The sequence below is a fragment of the Balaenoptera musculus genome, chromosome 10 (genome assembly GCF_009873245.2).
Source record: "Balaenoptera musculus isolate JJ_BM4_2016_0621 chromosome 10, mBalMus1.pri.v3, whole genome shotgun sequence".
Taxonomy (NCBI): Eukaryota; Metazoa; Chordata; class Mammalia; order Artiodactyla; family Balaenopteridae; genus Balaenoptera; species Balaenoptera musculus.
In genome coordinates, this window is record NC_045794.1 from 95,074,968 (window position 1) to 95,099,402 (window position 24,435).

At 44.4% G+C, this 24,435-nt stretch overlaps 1 protein-coding gene and 1 pseudogene across 1 annotated transcript; both read left to right on the forward strand.

The window, feature by feature from the left end:
* Positions 1-273: 273 nt before the first annotated feature.
* On the forward strand, positions 274-3,378 carry LOC118902688 (DNA dC->dU-editing enzyme APOBEC-3G-like). The gene is made up of 5 exons (XM_036867314.1): positions 274-361; positions 669-813; positions 1,934-2,213; positions 2,651-2,766; positions 3,039-3,378. Exons 1-5 carry the CDS (start codon positions 333-335, stop codon positions 3,051-3,053), a joined length of 585 nt encoding a protein of 194 aa, XP_036723209.1. The 5' UTR covers positions 274-332; the 3' UTR covers positions 3,054-3,378.
* A 19,054-nt stretch (positions 3,379-22,432) lies between these two features.
* Positions 22,433-22,557, forward strand: LOC118902909 (annotated as a pseudogene).
* Positions 22,558-24,435: the final 1,878 nt, after the last annotated feature.

Sequence of the window (24,435 nt, forward strand, 5' to 3'; positions counted from 1 at the left end):
TCCCTGCTGCTCAGATGACCGCACCGTCCCAGACCTCACTGGCCCATGGTCAGTCCTGGTGGCATCCAAGTTGGGCCTTTGTCAGAACAGGGAAAAGGAAACTTAAACTTCTCCGTGAGGGTATGGCGTTTGGGCAGAGAAGTTCGTAGGTGTCATGAGTGGCTAGAGTTCAGGAAGGGGTGAGGCCCAACTCCGCTGACACAGTGGTTTCCAGGCGCTCTGATTGTATATAAGGCTCCTGGTGCTCGAAGAGCTTCAGGGAGGGGACCACAGGCTGTGACCGAGAACAGAAACTGAAGACTCAGAGCCAGGGACGGTGAAGAAACTGACTCATGGAGGCCAGCACAGCGCCCAGGACCAGGTACCACGCTACAGGGGAGCGGGGCAGCGGGAGCTAGGACAGGGGCGGGATGGTGGGGAGAGGCCGTGACCCAGTCCGACTTCGAGCAGAGGGCCAGGTCTTCATTGAGGCTCTGAGCATCTTGCATTGCTCCTGGGGGGAGACCCTGAATTCCCTGGGAGCCCCCAGCAGGGGTCAGAGGGGGAGGACTCATGGCTCCAGCAGAGATGTGGGGTGCAGAAGGAAGGGGTGTGCGGGGAGGGGAGGAGCGCTGGGCGGTCCCAGAAGGAGCCCCGTGTCTTCGGGCTTCTCCCGCCTTTGACCGTAGATGCCTGTTGGATGAAAACACCTTCACTGAGAACTTCATGAATCAGATCAGGGCTCGTAAGACCTACCTGTGTTACAAGGTGGAGATCCTGGATGGTGACACTTGGGTCCCTCTGGACGAGAACAAGGGCTTCGTGCACAACAAGGTGACTGACCCAGCCTGCCCTCAGCAGGCAGGGCCTCCCTATTGAGGGACACACAGGGTAGAAGGTTGTCAGTTGCACACAGGCTGTCCCACAAGCTCTCTCACCTCTGGTCCTGCTGTTGCTACCGCTGCTCTGCTTGGAATCAGGTGAGGACTCTTGCTGTGTGATTGGCAGCTTTGAGCTACATGTCAGAAGCCAGTCACAGCAATCCAGGGCCTGGCACCTCCAGCTCAATGTCATCCCAGGCTCTAGGACTCTGCTACTCCTCTCCTGCTGTGCCTCTGGGGAGGGGTTGGGACAGAGGGAAAGGCATCTGGACAAGGGGCCAGGTTCTTCCCCGGATTCTGCCCGGGGGAAGGCTCTGGCTAGAGAGCCCAACTTCTTCCTCAGTCACTATGGACTTAGGCGGGCCCGGCAGGACCCCTGCCCACTGCTTGAGAGATCTTGCCAAGGGCGCTGATCCCTGCAACCCCACTGCCAGCTGTCCTTAGCCCAAGGACGCCCCTCAGCCTTGGGCTCAGCACAGGGTGAGGCCCAGAGTAGAAGCTTGTAGAAGTTTTGGTGCACATGTGGGGTGGGGTAGAGGAGGAGCTGGAGAGCAGGGTGAATCGCTCCAGGGAGGAAACACCCACTTCCATGGCAGGAGGCCAGCGTGGGAGCTCCCCTGGCCTCCTCTCTGCAGGGCTGGACTAGGTGAGGCTCCTGAAGGCCCTACCTCGGGCACAAAAATAAGAGGTGCTCCAGAAAACTCAGAAATCAAGATGAGTCATATTTTAAGGCAATAGTTTAAAAATCAAAATTAATGCAATTCTATGATGAACGAAACATCAACATTTGCATGAAGACTGATCAATTTCAGTGCTGTGCAGAGCCACAGGGAGCCGAGGGCCAATAACAAGTCACCACTGCTCACCGAGCTCTTTGTAAAACACTGATACTGTCTCTCATGGAGTTTTGCGTTACTTTGGATCATGTAAATGCTGCATTGAAATATCATTCACTTGGTGCTGAGGCTTGCCCCCGCTCTAGTTTAGCGCTGGAGGCCAGTGCCTCACCCACCTGCCTACTCTGGCCTCGTCCTCCCCCCAACCCCGTCCACTTTTCTTCCTCTTCTATGTAGGGTGCTAACCAACCAGGGCAGCCCTGCCATGCGGAGCTCTACTTCCTGGACCGGATCCGTTCTTGGAATCTGGACCGGGGGCTGCACTACAGGCTCACCTGTTTCATCTCCTGGACCCCCTGTCATACCTGTGCCCAGAACCTGGCTACATTCCTGGGGGAGAACAGCCACGTGAGCCTGCGCATCTTCGCCTCCCGCATCTACAGCCTCCCCGGTTGCGGGGCTGGGCTGCGCACACTGCAGGCGGCTGGGGCCCAAATCGCCATCATGACCTCTAAGGGTCAGCATGGGTCTCCTGGGGGCGGGGCGGTGGCAGGGAGAGGCCTGAGGGAAGTTGCTAGAAAGGGGTGGGAAGGGTGGGAATCCCCGGTGGAGAGGACTTTGTGTGCTGCCTGAGAGGTGACGCTAGACTCTGGAAGGACTCTATGGGAAGAGAGAGTTCAGGGGAGCAGAGCTGGTTCGGGGAGGGGAAGAAGGGGGGTGGGTGGATATGCAAGAAGGACTGGGGGACTTCCAGAAAGAAGGAGAATTGGGCTGGCTCAAATTCCAGTTGCAAGAAAGAGTTGGAGGGGTAAGCTATTGAGTCCCCAGGAGGAAAGAGAGACGAGGAAGTGAAATTATGACGGGGAAAGTCTGTCCCGAAGAGTCAGTTCAGCCCTGTGGCCCCAACCCTTCCCCAGACTGGAGCTCACCTTTCTCTCCCCTGTTCCATCTCAGAGTTTGAGCACTGCTGGGAAACCTTTGTGGACCACCAGGGAAGACCCTTTCAGCCCTGGGATGACCTGGAAGTAGTGAGTCAACATCTATGTGAGAAGCTGCAGGCGATTCTCCAGGTGAGGATTCCTCCCTGCTGCTTCCCTGGACCTCCTCCGTCCTCTCCTCTCCTCTCCTCTCCCTGTGCCTTTTTCCTCCTCTCAGAGCCTCCTTTGCGTGACCTGCTCCCTCCTGGGGCGCCAGCTCCATCCTTTCCTTCCCCTCTCATGTGGTCCCTCTACTTTTTCACTTGCTGTGTCCCTCCTTCCTTCTCCATCTTTGTAACACTCCCCAGACCTCCTCTCGGTTTTTGTTTCATCTTCCACTGTCTCACTCCCTGCTCCCGTCCTAGACGCAGCAAAACTGAAGGATGGACGTCAGCCTCTCTAAAGAAGTCAGGAGACCTCTGCTGAACAGCAGAAAAAAACAGTTTCTTTCGAGAAATATAAACATGCCATTTGCTACCCTCTCCAGATTGATCCAAAGAAACCAGTGAAAGGCAAATGGCTCATAAGAAATAGTTTAAAAAAAAAACAATCTGGGTAGATTTACTTTTCATTCAAACCTATATTATGTTCCAAATCTACATCAGTAAGATTCTATTCAATATTATCAGAATAGTTTTCGATTTTTAGAGAAATGGATATTTTAATTGATTTTAAATCCAGAGCAATAAAATGAAATATTAAGAATCTTCCACGAAATTTTTTTCCTCAGTAAATGTATCATGTACTACAAGCAGTTTATTAAAAGTTACATGCAGATGCCTTTCTCTTTTGTAGTGGATCTGATTCATGGTGGAGTGGAGGTATAGTGGTCACACTAATTCCTGCTGGAGTGAGTAAAAATCAGCTAAATCTTGTAGGAGGGGAATCTAGGATTCAAAAATCCACAGTATACACTAATGATGAAAAATCTGAAAGTGAAATTAAGAAAACACTCCCATTTACCACTGCAACAAAAAGAATAAATATCTAGGAATAAACCTACCTAAGTAGACAAAAGACCTGTGTGCAGAAAATTTTAAGACACTGATGAAATAAAGATGATACAAATAGATGGAGAGATATACCATGTTCTTGGATTGGAAGAAACAACATTGTGAAAATGACTATACTACCCAAAGCAATCTACAGATCCAGTGCAATCCCTATCAAACTACCACTGGCATTTTTCACAGAACTAGAACAAAAAATCTCACAATTTGTATGGAAACACAAAAGACCCTGAATAGCCAAAGCAATCTTGAGAAAGAAAAACGGAGCTGGAGGAATCAGGTTCCCTGACTTCAGACTATACTGCAAAGCTACAGTAATCAAGACAGTATGGTACTGGCACAAAAACAGACATATAGATCAATGGAACAGGATAGAAAGCCCAGAGATAAACCCACGCACATATGGTCACCTTATCTTTGATAAAGGAGACAAGAATATACAGTGGAGAAAAGACAGCCTCTTCAATAAGTGGTGCTGGGAAAACTGGACAGCTACATGTAAAAGAATGAATTTAGAACACTCCCTAACACCATACACAAAAATAAACTCAAAATGGATTAAAGACCTAAATGTAAGGCCAGACACTATTAAACTCTTAGAGGAAAACATAGGCAGAACACTCCACGGCATAAATCACAGCAAGATCCTTTTTGACCCACCTCCTAGAGAAATGGAAATAAAAACAAAAATAAACAAATGGGACCTAATGAAACTTCAAAGCTTTTGCACAGCAAAGGAACCATAAACAAGACGAAAAGACAACCCTCAGAATGGGAGAAAATATTTGCAAATGAAGCAACTGACAAAGGATTAATCTCCAAAATTTACAAGCAGCTCATGCAGCTCAATATCAAAAAAAACAAACAATGCAATCCAAAAATGGGCAGAAGTCCTAAATAGACATTTCTCCAAAGAAGATATACAGATTGCCAACAAATACATGAAAGAATGTTCAACATCATTAATCATTAGAGAAATGCAAATCAAAACTACAGTGAGATATCATCTCACACCAGTCAGAAAGGCCATCATCAAAAAATCCACAAACAATAAATGCTGGAGAGGGTGTGGAGAAAAGGGAACCCTCTTGCACTGTTGGTGGGAATGTAAATTGATACAGCCACTATGGAGAACAGTATGGAGGTTCCTTAAAAAACTAAAAATAGAACTACCATACGACCCAGCAATCCCACTACTGGGCATATACCCTGAGAAAACCGTAATTCAAAAAGAGTCATGTACCACAACGTTCATTGCAGCTCTATTTACAATAGCCAGGACATGGAAGCAACCTAAGTGTCCATCAACAGATGAATGGATAAAGAAGATGTGGCACATATATACAATGGAATATTACTCAGCCATATAAAAGAAACGAAATTGAGTTATTTGTAGTGAGGTGGATGGACCTAGAGTCTGTCATAGAGAGTGAAGTAAGTCAGAAGGAGAAAAACAAATACCATATGCTAACACATATATATGGAATCTAAGAAAAAAAAATGGTCATGAAGAACCTATGGGCAAGATGGGAATAAAGACACAGACCTACTAGAGAATGGACTTGAGGATATGGGGAGGGGGGAAGGGTAAGATGGGACAAAGTGAGAGAGTGGCATGGACATATATACACTACCAAATGTAAAATAGATAGCTAGTGGGAAGCAGCCGCATAGCACAGGGAGATCAGCTCGGTGCTTTGTGACCACCTAGAGGGGTGGGATAGGGAGGGTGGGAGGGAGGGAGACGCAAGAGGGAAGAGGTATGGGGACATATGTATATGTATAACTGATTCACTTTGTTATACAGCAGAAACTAACACACCATTGTAAAGCAATTAGACTCCAATAAAGATGTTAAAAAAAAATCTACAGTCATTGACAACCTATCACCCTGCCAACAATACTGTTTTGAAATGACAGACCATGCGATAAGAGAAGAGAAAGAATGAGTCTAAATACTGGAAGGGAAATTTCAAATCAGCAGTCAGGTGAACACCAGGAATTACTTCAGCCCCACACCACTCCTAATTCTACTGCCCTGTAGGAGAAGCCAGAGGGAGGTGCTTTCCTGCACAGATGATGAACTGGCCCCTGCACAGTACATAGACCCAAGCAGGACCCATCTCAGGCACTAGATTTCTCTCCTGCCACTGATTCTGTCGGGCCTGAATTGAGCTGAGTCAGCCCCTGGCGGCTGGTTGTCCTGCACAGGCGTCCAGACAGCGAAGTCTCCCCAGGTCTCTCTTCACAGACTTCTGCTCACATGTCAGGGGCCCAAACTGTGTCACAACCTCACATAATGACTGTGAGGGGCTGGGAGTGGAATCATTTGGTTTGAGACCTGAAGGGATAGAAAATAAGGGAGAGACGATGATGATGGCCAAGGAGGGAGGAAGGGACTAAGTCAGGGAGGGCTGGCACCCCGGAGGGAAGGACTGATAGAACAGTGTGACCCGGAAGGGGGAGGAGGATGGGGAGGAGGAGGGGAGGGGAAGGGGGAGGGGATGGGAGAGGAGGAGAGAGGAAAGGAGAGGAGAAGAGCAAAGCAGGGCCAAGGGCCAAGGGTGGAAGGACAAGGGGCCTAAGGACAGGATGCTGGGATGGAGGACGGTGGGCAGAGACAGAGCTACCTGGAGGGGCTAGAAGTCAGGCTTGTTTCACAGAAGAAGCCATGTGGGGAGGGTAGGATGGTCCAGGCCTGGCTCAGCTGGTCAGCGATGCTGTCAAGAAACAGCCTGCTGTTCCTGCTCCCCAATCTCAGCTCTCGGCACTTGTCTCCTCAGGGCCTCAGATGGCTGCCCACCTCCAGACATCACATCTCATTCCAGAGGGGAAGAAAGAGGATGGGACAAACCCCAGAACTTCAGAGCCTGTACATCTTTTTAATGGATACTAGCAGTGTCCTACCATGAGAAGGGGCTGATGGGAAAACTCACAGATCGCACTTTCTGTTGGTGTTTCACTTGACCCAGTTTGGGCTGCAGAGGGGAAAAGATCGGCTCTTGGGCTCCTCACCTGGAACATATGGAGAATAATAGTGACTGACTGAGGGCTGTTGTGCAGTTAAACGTCAAGTACTTAGGACGATTTGACATAGTTATTCTTCAACAGATGATGATGCTACTATAAAAAAGAGGAGAAATCACTCATTTAATAAATCACTCAATCCACAAATAATCCAGTCTTCCGGCACATTCTGGCTCACACCGCGTGCAGCCAGGTGCCCAGAGAGACGTGGCGGACAGCACTGGGGGCCTCAGCAGCAGAGCGGTTTTGGCCGAGACCCAGGCCAGGCCAGCTCCTGCTCCTGAGCCTCTCAGTGTCGCCGATGGGGCCTCACCTCCTCCTCCGGGGGTCTCCTCCTCTGCCCCCTGGGGGCTCCTCCCGCACTCCTGACTCGATGTCTGGGCCTGGCCTCTTTTGATGGGTCCCAGCTGTGTTCTCAGCTGATGCCCTCATTTCTGTGTCTCCTGCCCCCTCCTGCTGCAGGTGTGCCAGGGAGTCTGCAAGTCCCCAGAGACGAAGGAGTCACGCCCACGGGAGGGAGGATGGACAGAGAGGGGACCCCTTTCACTTGTCTTTATTTTATGTTTAATAGTAATTAATTAATTAATTAATTTGGCTGCATTGGGCCTTAGTTGCGGCACTTGGGATCTTTTAGTTGTGGCATGCAGGCTCTTAGTTGCAGCATGCTGGATCTAGTTCCCTGACCAGGGATTGAACCTGGGCCCCCTGCAATGGGAGCATGGAGTCTTAGTCACTGGACCACCAGGGAAGTCCCTCACTTGGCTTTAAATGAACAGCTACCTTTTGGTTGCAAACTCACCATGTCTCCTGGCCTTGACCAAGCCCTTTTCATACATAGGCTTATCCCAACTTCACCAAATCTCAGAACAAGGAATTACTACTTAGCACTATATTGCTATGAGGCAAAATCCTTTTTTCCTCTTCCCAAGGTCTCACAGGTAGGACGTGGTAGAGCCCAGATTCACACCTGGGTCCGTGCCAATCCCTAGCCAACACTGAGACACTTTCCTAAACATTGTGAGTTATAGTAGGATGCACACAGAGGGGCAGGAGAAGGCCACAAGCAAAGCCGGGGTTTCCAGCCCAGGAGTCTGGAGTTGGCCCAGTCAGACCAGAGAGCACATGTGGGAGACTTCAGGGCAGAGGGGAGGGACTGAGACAGGACCAGGATCCTGGGGAGATGTCTGGAGAGGGCAAAGGAGGGTCAGGGCTGAGGGTGGGAGGGGCCTGAGTGAGGGGACAGGAGCATTTGTCACCTAGGGAGCTGGAGGGGAGGTATCTTCATCATCCTGGAACCCTGTGAAGGTGCCAGGCTCTGTGTCAAGGTGTCAGAGGGTACATACACAAGCACTGTATCAGAGGACTGCCAGTGACAGAGACTGCATCCCCGGTTAACTTTGAATTTCAGATAAACAACAAATAATTTGGAACTTACTTAACCAAAAATATATTCACATTTAACTGGGGTCCTATATTTTCGTTTGCTCGATCTGACTGCTCTTTTTGTGCAGGAGACATTTACAGGAACTCTCATTCTTGTCCCAGCCCTGCTCGGGCTGAGCAGTGGTCCTGCATCCTCCCTGGGGGTCCTTTGGCCCCAATCTTCCCTCCGATGAGTTCCCCTGGGGCACCCCGCTGTGTCCCCAGGATGGTTTCTGGTGTGCTCCAAACAGAATTCGGGTTAACAAGGGCATGCTTCCTGTCTGGTTGTGAAATATCAAAAGAGGGAAGTCCTTTGAATGTGACACTAAGAGACTTCGAGGTGCACAAGTGTCATTGCACAAGCAACATTGCAACACTATGAAAGGAAGGATAACTCTGCTTGCTCGTGGAGAGACAAATATCTGCATACCTTTAGATTTAAACTGCAGAAAGTGGTGGGTGTTTAACACAGCAGAATATTTTCTCTGAAATGTAAAATGAAAAGCTGAAGTTTCAGGGGAGGTGGACAGGCAGGGAGAAACACAGGGGAGGCTGAGCCCTTCTGTTACAAATATGGGAGCCATGGGAGACGTTCATGGTTGGCAGGATGAAAAATAGAATTTAAGCTGAAGGGTGGGGTCTGGGGGGGGGACGAGTTGAGGGTCTGAGAACAGTGATATCACTTCCAAGGCAGAGAAGAGTGAAAGGAAGATGGAGTGGTGTACCTTCTCCCCGATCAGAAAAGACGTCAAAAGATGATGGATCAAGACCCAGAAGTATAAGCACATCATGTAACCCTAAGGAAAGGACTGTGGAAGTTAGAGAGGTCGTTAAAAGCCGTGGTGTTTGGCAGGTCTGGAGTTGGCAAGAATGACGGCACAACTTTGCTTTTGGTTTTGGGTTTCTTTGTCATTTTGATTTTGTAATGGTGTGTGTCCTTACATGAATACCTTCTAATTCCATTCACAGTAGGGACAAAACCCGTAGAAAATGCTTTGTAATAAATTTAATAAGGAATGAATAAAACTAAAGTAATATATAAATTTAATAGAAATCCATAGAAAAACATGATTGCTTTTGCCTTTTTTGTTCGTTTGTTTTTTGAACTTGAAAAACTACTACTTAGGTTCAAATAGTAAAAGAAGTTAGGTAGCATGTGATGGATGGTGATGCAGTCAAATATCTCATGGGTTTCGTGGGCCCGAAAGCACAGCAGGAGCCCAACTGGGAGGGGGCCTTGAGCTTGGACATCGCCCAAGACAGGGAGATGTCCCTCCCCATGCTCTGGGTGAAACAAGGACTCAGAAAGCCCCAAGGAACCGTGGTTGAAATAATCTAGCACCTGGCTTTTTTCTGGACTGCAAGAGGCTCAGGTTAAGAACTAGTGTGTCTATAGAGCTCTTCTTGTGTTGTAGGTGCAAAGGAAGGTGATGTGAAGTACAAACTGGATGTGAATTTCACATCAACCTCATTAACGCCAAGCATTTGCTTGGATACTGATGGGAAATGTGTACTGAACCCAATGGCCAATCAGGAACTGCCAGTTCTTGGAGGGTATTTAGCTCTCATTCATTTGTAGCAGAAATGTTTTTTTTCTGTATTATTAGATGTCCAGTCCAGCATGTTCTCCTTACGCTGTCTGGACAGGCAGCTGTTTGACTGGCACTAGGCAGGCTGAATGTCATTTGAAGAATATACTTTTGTGATCCCTTTCAAATTACCCATGACATTTTTCACAGAACTAGAATAAATAATCCTAAAATTTACATGGAATCCCAAAAGACCCAGAATTGCCAAAGCAATCCTGAGGAAAAAGAGCAAAGCTGGAGGCATAACCCTCCCAGACTTCAGACAATACTACAAAGCTACAGTAATCCAAACAGCATGGTATTGGCACAAAAACAGGCATATGGATCAATAGAACAGAATAAAGAGCCCAGAAATAAACCCACACACCTATGGTCAATTAATCTTCAACAAAGGAGGCAAGAATATACGATGGAGAAAAACAGTCTCTTCAGCAAGTGTGTTGGGAAGAGCTGGACAGTCACATGTAAATCAGCGAAGTTAGAACACTCCCTCACACCATACACAAAAATAAACTGAAAATGGCTTAAAGACTTAATATAAGACATGCTACCATAGAAATCTAGAAGAGAACATAGGCAAAAACATTCTCTGATGTAAATCATACCAATGTTTCTTAGGTTAGTCTCCCAAGACAATAGAATTTTTGCTTTGCAAAAATAAACAAATGGGACCTAATCAATTTATAAGCTTTTGTACAGCAAAAAGAGGCCATAAACAAAAACAAAAAGACAACCTACTGACTGCAAGAAAATATTTGCGAATGATGCGACCAACAAGGGTTTAATTTCCAAAATATACAAACAGCTCACACAACTCAATAACAAAAAAACAAATAACCCAATCAAAAAATGGGCAGAAGACTTAAATAGACATTTCTCCAAAGAAGACATACAGATGGCCAAGAGGCACATGAAAAGATTCTCAACATTGCTAACTATCAGAGAAATGCACATCAAAATTACAAAAAGGGCTGAGAGGAACCAAGATGGCAGAGTAGAAGGACACCAGAATCACAACTAGCTGCTGGACAATCATCGACAGGAAGTCACTGGAACTCACCAAAAAAGATACCCCACATCCAAAGACAAAGGAGAAGCCACAATGAGATGGCAGGAGGGGCGCGATCACAGTAAAATCAAATCCCATAACTGCTGGGTGGGTGACTCACAGACTGGAGAACACTTATACCACAGAAGTCCACCCACTGGAGTGAAGGTTCTGAGCCCCACATCAGGCTTCCCAACCTGGGGGTCAGGCAACGGGAGGAGGAATTCCTAGAGAATCAGACTTTGAAGGCTAGTGGGATTTGATTGCAGGACTTCGACAGGACTGGGGGAAACAGAGACTCCACTCTTGGAGGGCACACACAAAGTAGTGTGCTCATCAGGACCCAGGGGAAGGAGCAGAGACCCCATGGGAGACTGAACCAGACCTACCTGCTAGTGTTGGAGGGTCTCCTGCAGAGGCTGGGGGTGCCTGTGGCTCACTGTGGAGACAAGGACACTGGCAGCAGAAGTTCTGGGATGTACTCCTTGGCATGAGCCGTCCCAGAGTCCACCATTAGCCCCACCAAAGAGCCCAGGTAGGCTCCAGTGTTGGGTTGCCTCGGGCCAAACAACCAACAGGGAGGGAACCCAGCCCTACCCATCAGCAGTCAAGTGGATTAAAGTTTTACTGAGCTCTACCCACCAGAGCAACAGTCAGCTCTACCCACCACCAGTCCCTCCAATCAGGAAACTTGCACAAGCCGTTTAGATAGCCTCATCCACCAGAGGGCAGAGAGCAGAAGCAAGAAGAACTACAATCCTGCAGCCTGTGGAACAAAAACCATATTCACAGATAGATAGACAAGATGAAAAGGTAGAGGGCTATGTACCCGATGAAGGAACAAGATAAAACCCCAGAAAAACAACTAAATCAAGTGGAGATAGGCAACCTTCCAGAAAAAGAATTCAGAATACTGATCGTGAAGATGATCCAGCACCTCAGAAAAAGAATGGAGTCAAAGATCGAGAAGATGCAAGAAATGTTTAACAAAGACCTAGAAGAATTAAAGAACAAACAAACAGAGATGAACAATACAATAACTGAAATGAAAACTACACTAGAAGGAATCAATAGCAGAATAACTGAGGAAGAAGAACGGATAAGTGACCTGGAAGACAGAATGGTGGAATTCACTGCTGCGGAAGAGAATAAAGAAAAAATAATGAAAAGAAATGAAGACAGCCTAATAGACCTCTAGGACAACATTAAATGCAGCAACATTCACATTATAGGGGACCCAGAAAGAGAAGAGAGAGAGAAAGGACCAGAGAAAATATTTGAAGAGATTATAGTCGAAAACTTCCCTAACATGGGAAAGGAAATAGTCACCCAAGTCCAGGAAGCACAGCAAGTCCCATACAGCATAAACCCAAGGAAAAACACGCCGAGACACATAGTAATCAAATTGGCAAAAATTAAAGACAAAGAAAAATTATTGAAAGCAGCAACGGAAAAACGACAAATAACATACAAGGGAACTCCCATAAGGTTAACAGCTGATTCCTCAGCAGAAACTCTACAAGCCAGAAGGGAGTGGCATGATATACTTAAAGTGATGAAAGGGAAGAACCTACAACCAAGACTACTCTACCTGGCAAGGATCTCATTCAGATTCGATGGAGAAATCAAAAGATTTACAGACAAGCAAAAGCTATGAGAATTCAGCACCACCAAACCAGCTCTACAACAAATGCTAAAGGAACTTCTCTAAGTGGGAAACATAAGAGAAGAAAAGGACCTACAAAAACAAACACAAAACAATTAAGAAAATGGTCATAGGAACATACATATTTACATAATTACCTCAAACGTGAATGGATTAAATGCTCCAACCAAAAGACACAGGCTTGCTGAATGGATATAAAAACAAGACCCATCTATATGCTGTCTACAAGAAACCCACTTCAGACCTAGGGACACATGCAGACTGAAAGTGAGGGGATGGAAAAAGTTATTCCATGCAAATGGAAATCAAAAGAAAGCTGGAGTAGCAATACTCATATCAGATAAAATAGACTTTAAAATAAAGAATGTTACAAGAGACAAAGAAGGACACTACATAATGATCAAGGGATCAATACAAGAAGAAGATATAACAATTATAAATATATATGCACCCAACATAGGAGCACCTCAATACATAAGGCAACTGCTAACAGCTATAAAAGAGGAAATCAACAGTAACAAAATAATAGTGGGGGACTTTAACACCTCACTTACACCAATGGCCAGATCATCCAAAATGAAAATAAATAAGGAAACAGAAGCTTTAAATGACACAATAGACTAGATAGATTTAATTGATATTTATAGGACATTCCATCCAAAAACAGCAGATTACACTTTCTTCTCAAGTGCACACGGAACATTCTCCAGGATAGATCACATCTTGGGTCACAAATCAAGCCTCAGTAAATTTAAGAAAAGTGAAATCATATCAAGCATCTTTTCTGACCACAACACTATGAGATTAGAAATGAATTACAGGGAGAAAAACGTAAAAAAACACAAACACATGGAGGCTAAACAATACGTTACTAAATAAACAAGAGATCACTGAAGAAATCAAAGAGGAAATCAAAAAATACCTAGAGACAAATGATAATGAAAACACGACGATCCACAACCTATGGGATGCAGCAAAAGCAGTTCTAAGAGGGAAGTTTATAGCTATCCAAGCCTACTTCAAGAAACAAGAAAAATCTCAAATAAACAATCTAACCTTACACCTAAAGAAATTAGAGAAAGAAGAACAAACAAAACCCAAAGTTAGCAGAAGGAAAGAAATCATAAAGATCAGAGCAGAGATAAATGAAATAGAAACAAAGAAAGCAATAGCAAAGATCAAATAAAACTAAAAGCTGGTTCTTTGAGAAGATAAACAAAATCGATAAACCATTAGCCAGACTCATCAAGAAAAAGAGGGAGAGGACTCAAATCAATAAAATTAGAAATGAAAAAGGAGAAGTTACAACAGACACTGCAGAAATACAAAGCATCCTAAGAGACTACTACAAGCAACTCTATGCCAATAAAATGGACCACTTGGAAGAAATGGACGAATTCTTAGAAAGGTATAACCTTCCAAGACTGAACCAGGAAGAAATAGAAAACATGAACAGACCAATCAAAGTAATGAAATTGAAACTGTGATTAAAAATCTTCCAACAAACAAAAATCCAGGACCAGATGGCTTCACAGGTGAATTCTATCAAACATTTAGAGAAGAGCTAACACCCATCCTTCTCAAACTCTTCCAAAAAACTGCAGAGGAAGGAACACTCCCAAACTCATTCTATGAGGCAACCATCACCCTGATTCCAAACCGGACAAAGAGACTACAAAAACGAAAATGACAGACCAATATCACTGATGAATATAGATGCAAAAATCCTCAACAAAATACTAGCAAACAGAATCCAACAACACATTAAAAGGATCATACACCATGATCAAGTGGGATTTATCCCAGGGATGCAAGGATTCTTCAATATACACAAATCAATCAATGTGATACACCATATTAACAAATTGAAGAATAAAAACCATATGATCATCTCAATAGATGCAGAAAAAGCTTTTGACAAAATTCAACACCAATTTATGATAAAAACTCTCCAGAAAGTGGGCATAGAGGGAACCTACCTCAACATAATAAAGGTCATATATGACAAACCCACAGCAAACATCATTCTCAATGGTGAAAAACTGAAAGCATTTCCTCTAAGATCAGGAACAAGACAAGGATGTCCACTCTCACCACTATTATTCAACATAGTTTTGGAAGTCCTAGCCACGGCAATCAGAGAAGAAAAAGAAATAAAAAGAATACAAATTGGAAAAGAAGAAGTAAAACTGTCACTGTTTGCAGATGACATGATACTATACATAGAGAATCCTAAAGCTGCCACGAGAAAACTACTAGAGCTAATCAATGAATTTGGTAAAGTTGCAGTTTACAAAATTAATGCACAGAAATCTCTTGCATTCCTATATACACTAATGATGAAAAATCTGAAAGAGAAATTAAGGAAACACTCCCATTTACCATTGCAACAAAAAGAAAAAAATACCTAGGAATAAACCTACCTAGGAGGACAAAAGACCTGTATGCAGAAAACTATAAGACACTGATGAATGAAATTAAAGATGATACCACCAGATGGAGAGATACACCATGTTCTTGGATTGGAAGAATCAATACTGTGAAAATGACTATACTACCCAAAGCAATCTACAGATTCAATGCAATCCCTATCAAATTACCAATGGCATTTTTTACAGAACTAGAACAAAAAAATCTTAAAATTTGTATGGAGACACAAAAGACCCCGAATAGCCAAAGCAGTCTTGAGGGAAAACAACGGAGCTGGAGGAATCAGACTCCCTGACTTCAGACTATACTACAAAGCTACAGTAATCAAGACAGTATGGTACTGGCACAAAAACAGAAACACAGATCAATGGAACAAGATAGAAAGCCCAGAGATAAACCCATGTACCTATGGTCAACTAATCTATGACAAAGGAGGCAAGGATATACAATGGAGAAAAGACAGTCTCTTCAATAAGTGGTGCTGGGATAACTGGACAGCTACATGTAAAAGAATGAAATTAGAACACTCCTTGACACCATACACAAAAATAAACTCAAAATGGTTTCGAGACCTAAATGTAAGACCAGACACTATAAAATTCTTAGAGGAAAACATAGGAAGAACACTCTTTGACATAAATCACAGCAAGATCTTTTTTGATCCACCTCCTAGAGTAATGGAAATAAAAACAAAAATAAACAAATGGGACCTAATGAAACTTCAAAGCTTTTGCACAGCAAAGGAAACCATAAACAAGATGAAAAGACAACCCTCAGAATGGGAGAAAATATTTGCTAATGAATCAATGGACAAAGGATTAATCTCCAAAATACATAAACAGCTCATGCAGCTCAATATTGAAGAAACAAACAACCCAATCCAAAAATGGGCAGAAGACCTAAATAGACATTTCTCCAAAGAAGATATACAGATTGCCAACAAATACATGAAAGAATGCTCAACATCATTAATCATTAGAGAAATGCAAATCAAAACTACAGTGAGATATCATCTCACACCAGTCAGAAAGGCCATCATCAAAAAATCCGCAAACAATAAATGCTGGAGAGGGTGTGGAGAAAAGGGAACCCTCTTGCACTGTTGGTGGGAATGCAAATTGATACAGACACTATGGAGAACAGTATGGAGGTTCCTTAAAAAACTAAAAATAGAATTACCATATGATCCAGCAATCCCACTACTGGGCCTATACCCAGAGAAAACCATAATTCAAAAAGACACAGGCACCCCAATGTTCATTGCAGCACTATTTACAATAGCCAGGTCATGGAAGCAACCTAAATGCCCATCAACAGACGAATGGATAAAGAAGAGGTGGTACATATATACAATGGAATATTACTCAGCCATAAAAAGGAACGAAATTGAGTCATTTGTTTAGACGTGGATGGATCTAGAGACTGTCATACAGAGTGAAGTAAGTCAGAAAGAGAAAAACAAATATCGTATATTAACGTATGTATGTGGAACCTAGAAAAATGTTACAGATGAACCGGGTTACAGGGCAGAAGTTGAGACACAGATATAGAGAACAAAGGTATGGACACCAAGGGGGAAAAGCCACGGGGGGGTGGGCATGGTGGTGTGCTGAATTGGGCGATTGGGATTGACATGTATACACTGATGTGCATAAAATTGATGACTAATAAGAACCTGCTGTATAAAAAAAATAAATAAAATTCAAAAATTAAAAAAAAAAAACTACAAAAAGGTATCACCTCACACTGGTCAGAATGACCATCATTAAAAAGCCTACAAACAATAAATGGTGGAGAGAGTGTGGAGAAAAGGGGACCCTCCTACACTGTTGATAAGAATGTAAATTGGTGCAGCCACTATGGAGAACGGTATGGAGGTTCCTTAAAAAGCTATATGATCCAGCAATCCCGTTCCTGGGCATATATCTGGAGAAAATTCTAATTCAAATTAGATATATGCACCCCAATGTTCATAGAAGCATTAGTTACAATAGCCAAGGCATGGAAACAACCTAAATGGACAGATAAATGGATAATACACACACACACACACACACACACACACACACACACACACACACACACACAATGGAATACCACTCAGCCGTAAAAAGGAATGAAATAATGCCATTTGCATCAACTTGGGTGGACCTAGAGATTATCATACTAAATGAAGTGACTCAGACAGAGAAAGACAAATATCATATTATATCACTTATATATGGAATCTAAAATATGATACAAATGAGCTTATTTGCAAAACAGAAACAGACTCACAGACAGAGAAAACAAACTTATGGTTACCAAAGGGGAAAGGGGAAGGGAGGGATAAATTAGGAGTTTGGGATTAGCAGATACAAACTACTGTATATAAAATAGATAAACAACAAGGTCTTACTGTATAGCACAGAGAATTATACCTTTTAAAAAAAGAATATACTCTTTAAAATTGTGGTACAATACACATATAACATAAAATTTACCTCAAGAATACACTTTTATTTTTCCTCTCTGAATGATGTCCCTTGAATATCTCATTTATTCAACTTTGATGGCTCTCCTTTATTTTTTAACATGATATTTAACTTTTCAAATGTGCCTGGATGTTTGTGAGCCCAGAAATCTGGATGGGGGTCCCAGACCCCTGGCAGCTCGGCACCCCCTTGCTCAGCAGTGCTCTGTGTGCAGGAAGCAGGTGTGACTTACGTGTGTATTCAGATGTCACTGGGTCTATGAACATACCAGGCTGTTGTGGGATTTTTAATTGCCATTTTCATCAATATCATTAAATATGATCTCATCTATGTAATTAAAACTAAATTTAAAAATTAAAGAAGAAAAGGAAAGAAAGGTGTCAGAGCAGCCATATCTGACAGGTATCACCTGGGTCCTGGGGTTTTCATTCTCCTGCTATATGATGACCTAGCTCAGCTGGATGCCTGCAGTCCCCTGGGCTGGACCCTGTGGTCACCCTTGATGCTCTCGTCCCTTCCTCCACATTCTTGCTGTTTCTGCCTATGGTTTTTGTCTTTGGTGCTGTGGGCCCTTGAATGTGTGCAATCATATAACCTGGGAGCTGACCCTTGGTCATCATGACACTCCTGTGTTATAAATTTAGGACTTAATCTGAAGCAGAAATAAGTGAAAATAAGCAACACTTACTGAGTGCTGACTGTCCACTACATTCTCATCCTCATGCCTGAACAGGAATGAGTGGCTCACTTAAACCTCCACCCAGCCCAGCAGTGAAGATCAATTCCTCACCTCCACTGCACAGGTGAGGAAACTGAGGGTCTCAGGGTCAGAGGTAACAAAGCAGAGCTGGTCTGAACCAGTTGGCACCTCTTAGCCCAAGTGCTTGAACACTCTGCCTGGGATGATTAAAGAAAGTCTGAAATCAATAGCCAAGATTTTTTTAATGTAAAGATTTATGCAATTTTAGAAGAAATATCCTTATCTAGATACAATTAAAAAAAAAAAAAAGCTTCCTTGTAAAGGAAGAAGTGGTTATACAGTTTCCTGTTAGGAAACTATTACTTTTCAGAAAGGAAGTCAATTTGTCCTTGAATTTCACGGACAGAACTTTCCAAAATCTACAATCAAAATCACTCATTGCAAAGTATAAGTGCACCACTAAAATACTTTTTTTTAAGTTTAATTACATATTCAATTAGAAATTCTTTTTTTTTTTTTAAAGAATTTTTTTTTAAGGCATTGTTTACTTTGTTTATTTATTTATTTTTGCCTGTGTTGGGTCTTCGTTTCTGTGCGAGGGCTTTCTCTAGTTGCAGCAAGCGGGGGCCACTCTTCATCGCGGTGCGCGGGCCTCTCACCATCGCGGCCCCTCCCGTTGCGGGGCACAGGCTCCAGACGCGCAGGCTCAGTAGTTGTGGCTCACGGGCCTAGTTGCTCCGCGGCATGTGGGATCTTCCCAGACCAGGGCTCGAACCCGTGTCCCCTGCATTGGCAGGCAGATTCTCAACCACTGCGCCACCAGGGAAGCCCCTAGAAATTCTTTTATTGATAAGATTTAAATATGATACTATGTGAACACCAGGTGCTCACTCCCCAACTTAAGAAATAGACACAAAACAGCCCATCACCGCCCTCCCCCCATCTCCCTCCAGCTATAAGATTCAGGAAAATCAATCATGCTTGACTTCTACCTCAGAAGTAAGTCTAGCAACATTTCTTGTGTTTCTTCTGCCAGATTTTTCTTCTGTCTAATATATTTACAACAAAGATGATAGAGTATAGCTGTCAAAGTCATGGGCTGTGGGTACAGATTTCCTGGGTTCAACTCCCGGCAACTCTTCCTGCTAGCTGTGTGACCTCAGCTGAGTGACTAACCCCCTCTGTGCCTCAGCACTAGGTGCAGTGTAGGAAAAGGATTAAATGGATGAGTATAGGCACAGCCCTGGGAACTGGGCATGCCTCTGGCCCCCAGGTCATAAACTGTACTGGGCTTGAAACCGTACTGTGCCCTCAAGTTGGAGTCCTGCTTTTCCTCCCATAGCATGTCATAAACATTTCCTCAAGTCTTAAAGATTCATCATAAATGCATAACATTCAAATATAGAAACAAATGCATCAATATTCAAAAGGCCATATAATGTTCTATGTGTGGATATTTCCTGATTTATTTGATCCAAGCAACACCCCCAGCGGAGCACATTAAGGTAGTTTCCAAATTTTTGGTATTGTCAATAAAGCAGCGACACTGAGTTTTATAAATTCTCTGGCATTTTGGACGGATGGTCCTAGAAAACTTCCTAAGAGCTGGACACTGAGCTTTTTGTACACTTAGACACACTTTCCTATGAAAATCTTCTTGGAGTTCCTCTCCCAGCAGGTGGGTGTGAGAGGGGCCTATGAGACCACCATCTCCTGGCTCCTCTGCACCTGGGGGTGTCCCTGGTCAGGTGAAGAACAGGAGTCAGCCCACAGGCTGAGAGGAGCTCAGCCCCAAACCAGGTCCCAGCCACTATTCTGGAACAAAATCCAAGTGTTACTGCAATTCCATCACTCTGGATGAAGGCTAGACCTTAAACACCTGGGCTCAGCAGAGTCACCCAGTTACAGCCCCATGTTGGCTGACTGCTGCCCCCTAAAGGAGGAGGGGTTCAGGGGGCACCTGTAGGGACAGAGGTGCCTGTGGGATGGTCAAGGAGAGAAACCCAGTGAACAGGAGGCCAGAGAGTCAGTGGGGGAGGCCACCATACAGAGGAGGTCATCACACTGAGGAGGACAGCCCTGGGTCTCAGGGGTGACCATGACCCCAACAATATACAGCAAAGGATGAGATGTGGTCACGTGGACCAGCCTAAATTCGGGGCAGAGCTGCCTGGAGGCCACCAGCAAAGGAACCAAAAGCTTCTGGGCTGGTCCCAGGTGGTTGGGGGCTCAGAGGGGAACAAGTGCCTGCAAGGACCCCAAGAGCATTCTGCACCTTCCTTTTCTCTCCCCACTCTGGCTGCAGGTGCCAGATGTCTCCAGAGGTCTTCAACTTCCACCACGGAAACTGGTAACAGGCTGAAGAGCAGCACAAGACTTACCTCTGCTACCATCTGGAGTAACTGACCAGTGACACCCTGTTTTGCTGGATATCAATGTCCTTCACGCCAGGTGTCAGCCAGGGACAGGCACAGACATGGCTGATGTGCAGGGAAAGGTGAAGCCAAAACTGGCCTCTGTACCCCAACACCAAATTAATTCTCAAAGACAGAGTTTTGGGTGAAGTAGAAAAGCTTTATTGCTTTGCCAGGCAAAGGGGGCCACAGTGGGCTAATGCCCTCAAAACCGTGTGTCCCAACCCAGGGGAGTTGGGGAGGAGTTTTATGGCAAAGGTTCAGGGTGGGGCTGCTGATAAGGATTAAGGTGTGTGCAGGGCCTGCACCCCTTTAATCTGGTTTCAGGTAACCTTTGATGAATTTCTCTGGTCCTTTAATCTAGCCTCAGGTGGTCTTCCCTGGAATGAAGAATGCTACATCTTCCATTGTTGGGGTCTTAGTTCTGTAAAGAGCTCAAAGATATTAGGTGTATCCCTTGATGTGGAACCAGGACCCTTCCCCAAGGCTACACTATTGTTTCTTGGCTGTTCCTCCCTTGTCTCTGCATCCCTTCCCTTCCCTGATTAGCAACTGTTTGAACCTGCCGTTTGGAACTCAGGGAAGGTCAGGGAGACTGAACAGAAAGACTCCCGTGTCCAGGAGACCCACAGGGCCCTGCTCGGTTTCACTACCCCCCTTTTCTTTGATACTCCTCAATCTTGAGGAGAACGGATGTTGGAAAGAAAAGGAATAATTGTTTTGGATAGAGATGTTAATCATAAACCTGTCAGAGGAACTCGATTCTAGGGGGACTCAGTTTTAATCCCCACTTCGCTTTTATCTTTCCCCAGATCTTTCAGGGGATGGGGTGATAACCACTCTGGTTACTTCCTGCTGAAATGGAGCATAATCCTGCCTAAATTGGGGGGAATGGATACCGAATTAGAAATATATTTGAGTTCCAAGTCCTGGATCTGAGTCTCGTATGACTGAGATCTCAATCCCTTTGTCTGCCATTTTGGTGCAACAGACGCAGTTAGAGGTAGAAGGAAGTGACAGCTGGAACTTCTGCAACAGTCACTTCGTTTTACCTTGGATGTCTGAACAACATTTACTCCATTTGACTTTCAAATGCATTCTCCTCCTTGATGGCTAAAGCAGATGTACAATGCATGTCTGAAAGGCCACAAAACAGGCTGCTTTGATGAGCAAAATTTAAGTTAAACCATGTATAAGCCAGTGACTTCCTCATACCTCAATATGTGCAGATTTTTTTCTTTCATCATATCCTCTCTTGATTGCAAGTCTTTCAGCAGAAGACATTGATGATCAAAACATCTGTCCCTCAATGCTGGGGTAATTCAGCTGTTTGCCCCTGGTGTATGTAGATCATGTCCCTTGGTGCTAGGCCTCCTTTGTATTTGCCTAGTTAATCCATGTTGGGGAAAAATTGATCAGGTATTGTGAACAAGCTCAGAGGTATGTTAATGAAGAAGTGCTTTATAGGCCATATATTTTATCATTTATACCCAATTGTCACACAAGCATCGTATATACTCTTTTAGCAGTAGACCTAAAGCAAACAGTGATAAATCATGAGTAATTACACTCTGATAACTTCACTAGGTAATTTGCCTTTCCTCCTAAACATCAGGGCAAAAGTGTGATTAACACAATAACTTTCATAAATACAGACTTCAGTGAACAGAACTAGAATTTCATATCTATTGAAACATAAGCCTGCCATCAGATTCTGCCTTAGTGGATTTCTCCTTTCTAGAAGTTGCCGAAATATCAAGATTCCTACACATGCCAGGAGACAGTCTTTCCCATTCACCTGATAAGGCTGCTCAGAACACAAGAATCTCCAGTTTCTGGAGGGACCAGGCAGAGAGAAAAAAAGAATATTTCAATTTTTCTTACAGAGGTGTAATATATCCAATTACTCTAAGTCATAAGTAGCTTGAGGGGAAGGGCTTCTCTATGTCTGGAAAACACAGATCAAAACCAGTAATAATCTGCAGTCAGTTAAGCCAACGATGCTCTTTTCCCCAGTGTACAATGGCTGCAAACAGCAGCCTCCTTGGTAGTGTATGCAGCCTGTTGCCTGTATGGGTTTCCCTAAGGGACCTTGGAGACAGCCCTTTCCAGTGGACATTCATGACTGGCATGCTGTGCCCAATCTAGGCTCCAGACAGGGATATGCACTGTCTTTGGAAAGCCCAAGGGCACAGTAGCCAGGGCCCCCATTGGCCAAGTCATAATGTCCATCTGCCCCAAGCTGCAGAACAAGGATCATGTGATTGAGGCCCTATGCAGGGCCAGGTTCAAGTTCCCTGGCCGCCAGAAGATCCACATCTCCAAGGAGTGGGGATTTACTAAGTTTAATGCGGATGAATTTGAAAACATGGTGGCAGAAAAGCAGCTCAACACAGATGGCTGTGGAGTCAAATATATCCCTAATCGTGGATCCCTGGATAAATGATGGGCCCTGCACTCATGAGAGCCTTGGCACTGTCTCTTCCTTACTCATGCCCACCAACGAATCCTACTTTCCCGTCCAAAAAAAAAAAAAAAGTAATAAAAAAAACCATAAACATTATAACTGTATTCACCAGTTCACTCAGTGACCAATCCTTTTTCAACTTTTTATGAAGCCATCAGATTCTCCGTTAAGATTTTTAATTTCTTACCCAGTTCAGCAGTATGATATGAAATTTATGAGACCTGTGCTTGTCAAAATGGTCCTTCACATAAATCTTCTTAAAGATGAAGCACTTTTGCAAAGGCATCAGAGTACAATAATAACTATCTATAAATGACAGAAAGACTTAAAAAGGGCTTGGTTAAACATCTGATTACAATGCAATCGATAAATAGCCCAAAGATTCCATTTCTACTCCCAGACAGAGGTCTCAAAGTGGCTCTCAATGAGCAGGTAGAATTTTCCCAGAGTGGCTCACCCCAAAATAATACACGAAAAAACACAAACAGCAGATAAGCTACGGCTGCACAGACAGAAAATCAGAGGGGGTATAGTTTAAAAATTCCACTTCCATTCACAGACATAGGCTTCCAAACAGACTGGCTCAGTATTTAAAAGAGAACAAACCCAGAACTGGCTCTCAGGGAGCCCAAAGTGGCTCAATTCCCACAAGGGACTGAACTCAGCGTGGCTAGCCCACATGGAGTGGAGAGAAGTCCCAGCCTTCCCATTCCTGTGACAAAACAGTTCTAGCTGACGAATAGTATAATAATTTAGGCTACGATTCACTGGTCACCTTTCCTCACTTTCAAGAATGTACATTGGCCAAACAGAATTACAATAGAATCGCATTCTTGTCTTAGTCATAGGTTTAGCACTATAGGTCGACCAAGCTGCCAAAATTTTCCCCAGGGAAAATTATCAGATGGAATCAAGGAAATGCTTCCCATATCCGATCAAAAAACACTCACGCAGGGACTGGAAACAAACCAGAACCCTCACCAGCAGACAGAAGACTTACACCAGAAACAAAACAAAAACAAATACAAAAAACAAAATTTGAAAAAAATCAGACAACACAAAGCTCAGTGTGGCTGCTTCCAAGTCCCACTAAGCCAGTGACCTTAGTCCAAGCAGTGCCTTACGCGTGGGATTTCCAAAACGGAAAATCCCCAGATGGAAACCGAATGTTCCCCAGATGTAGCCAAAAGTTCTTCAGAGGGACAAAGTTGAAGGAGCCCCAGAGTGCACATCCAGGGGACTTACCCAGATTCTGGCAGAGGTGTCTCGATGTCAGACTCTATCTCCTTCCCCCAGATAACTCCTCGGTGTAGGAAATCCGGGCTGGTGCAGGCAGGAGGAAGAAGGGAGTGCCCTCAAGGCAAAAGTGGCCTTGGCAGCTGCTAGGATGGTTCCTCTTCTGCTGCCCACTCCTGACTTGGAGTGCTGACTGCTGGGATGGTGGAAGGGGTATGACCAGGGCTCGGCCTTTCCAGGCGAGGGTCCCAGGCGATCTGGCCTCTAAAGGAACTCTGC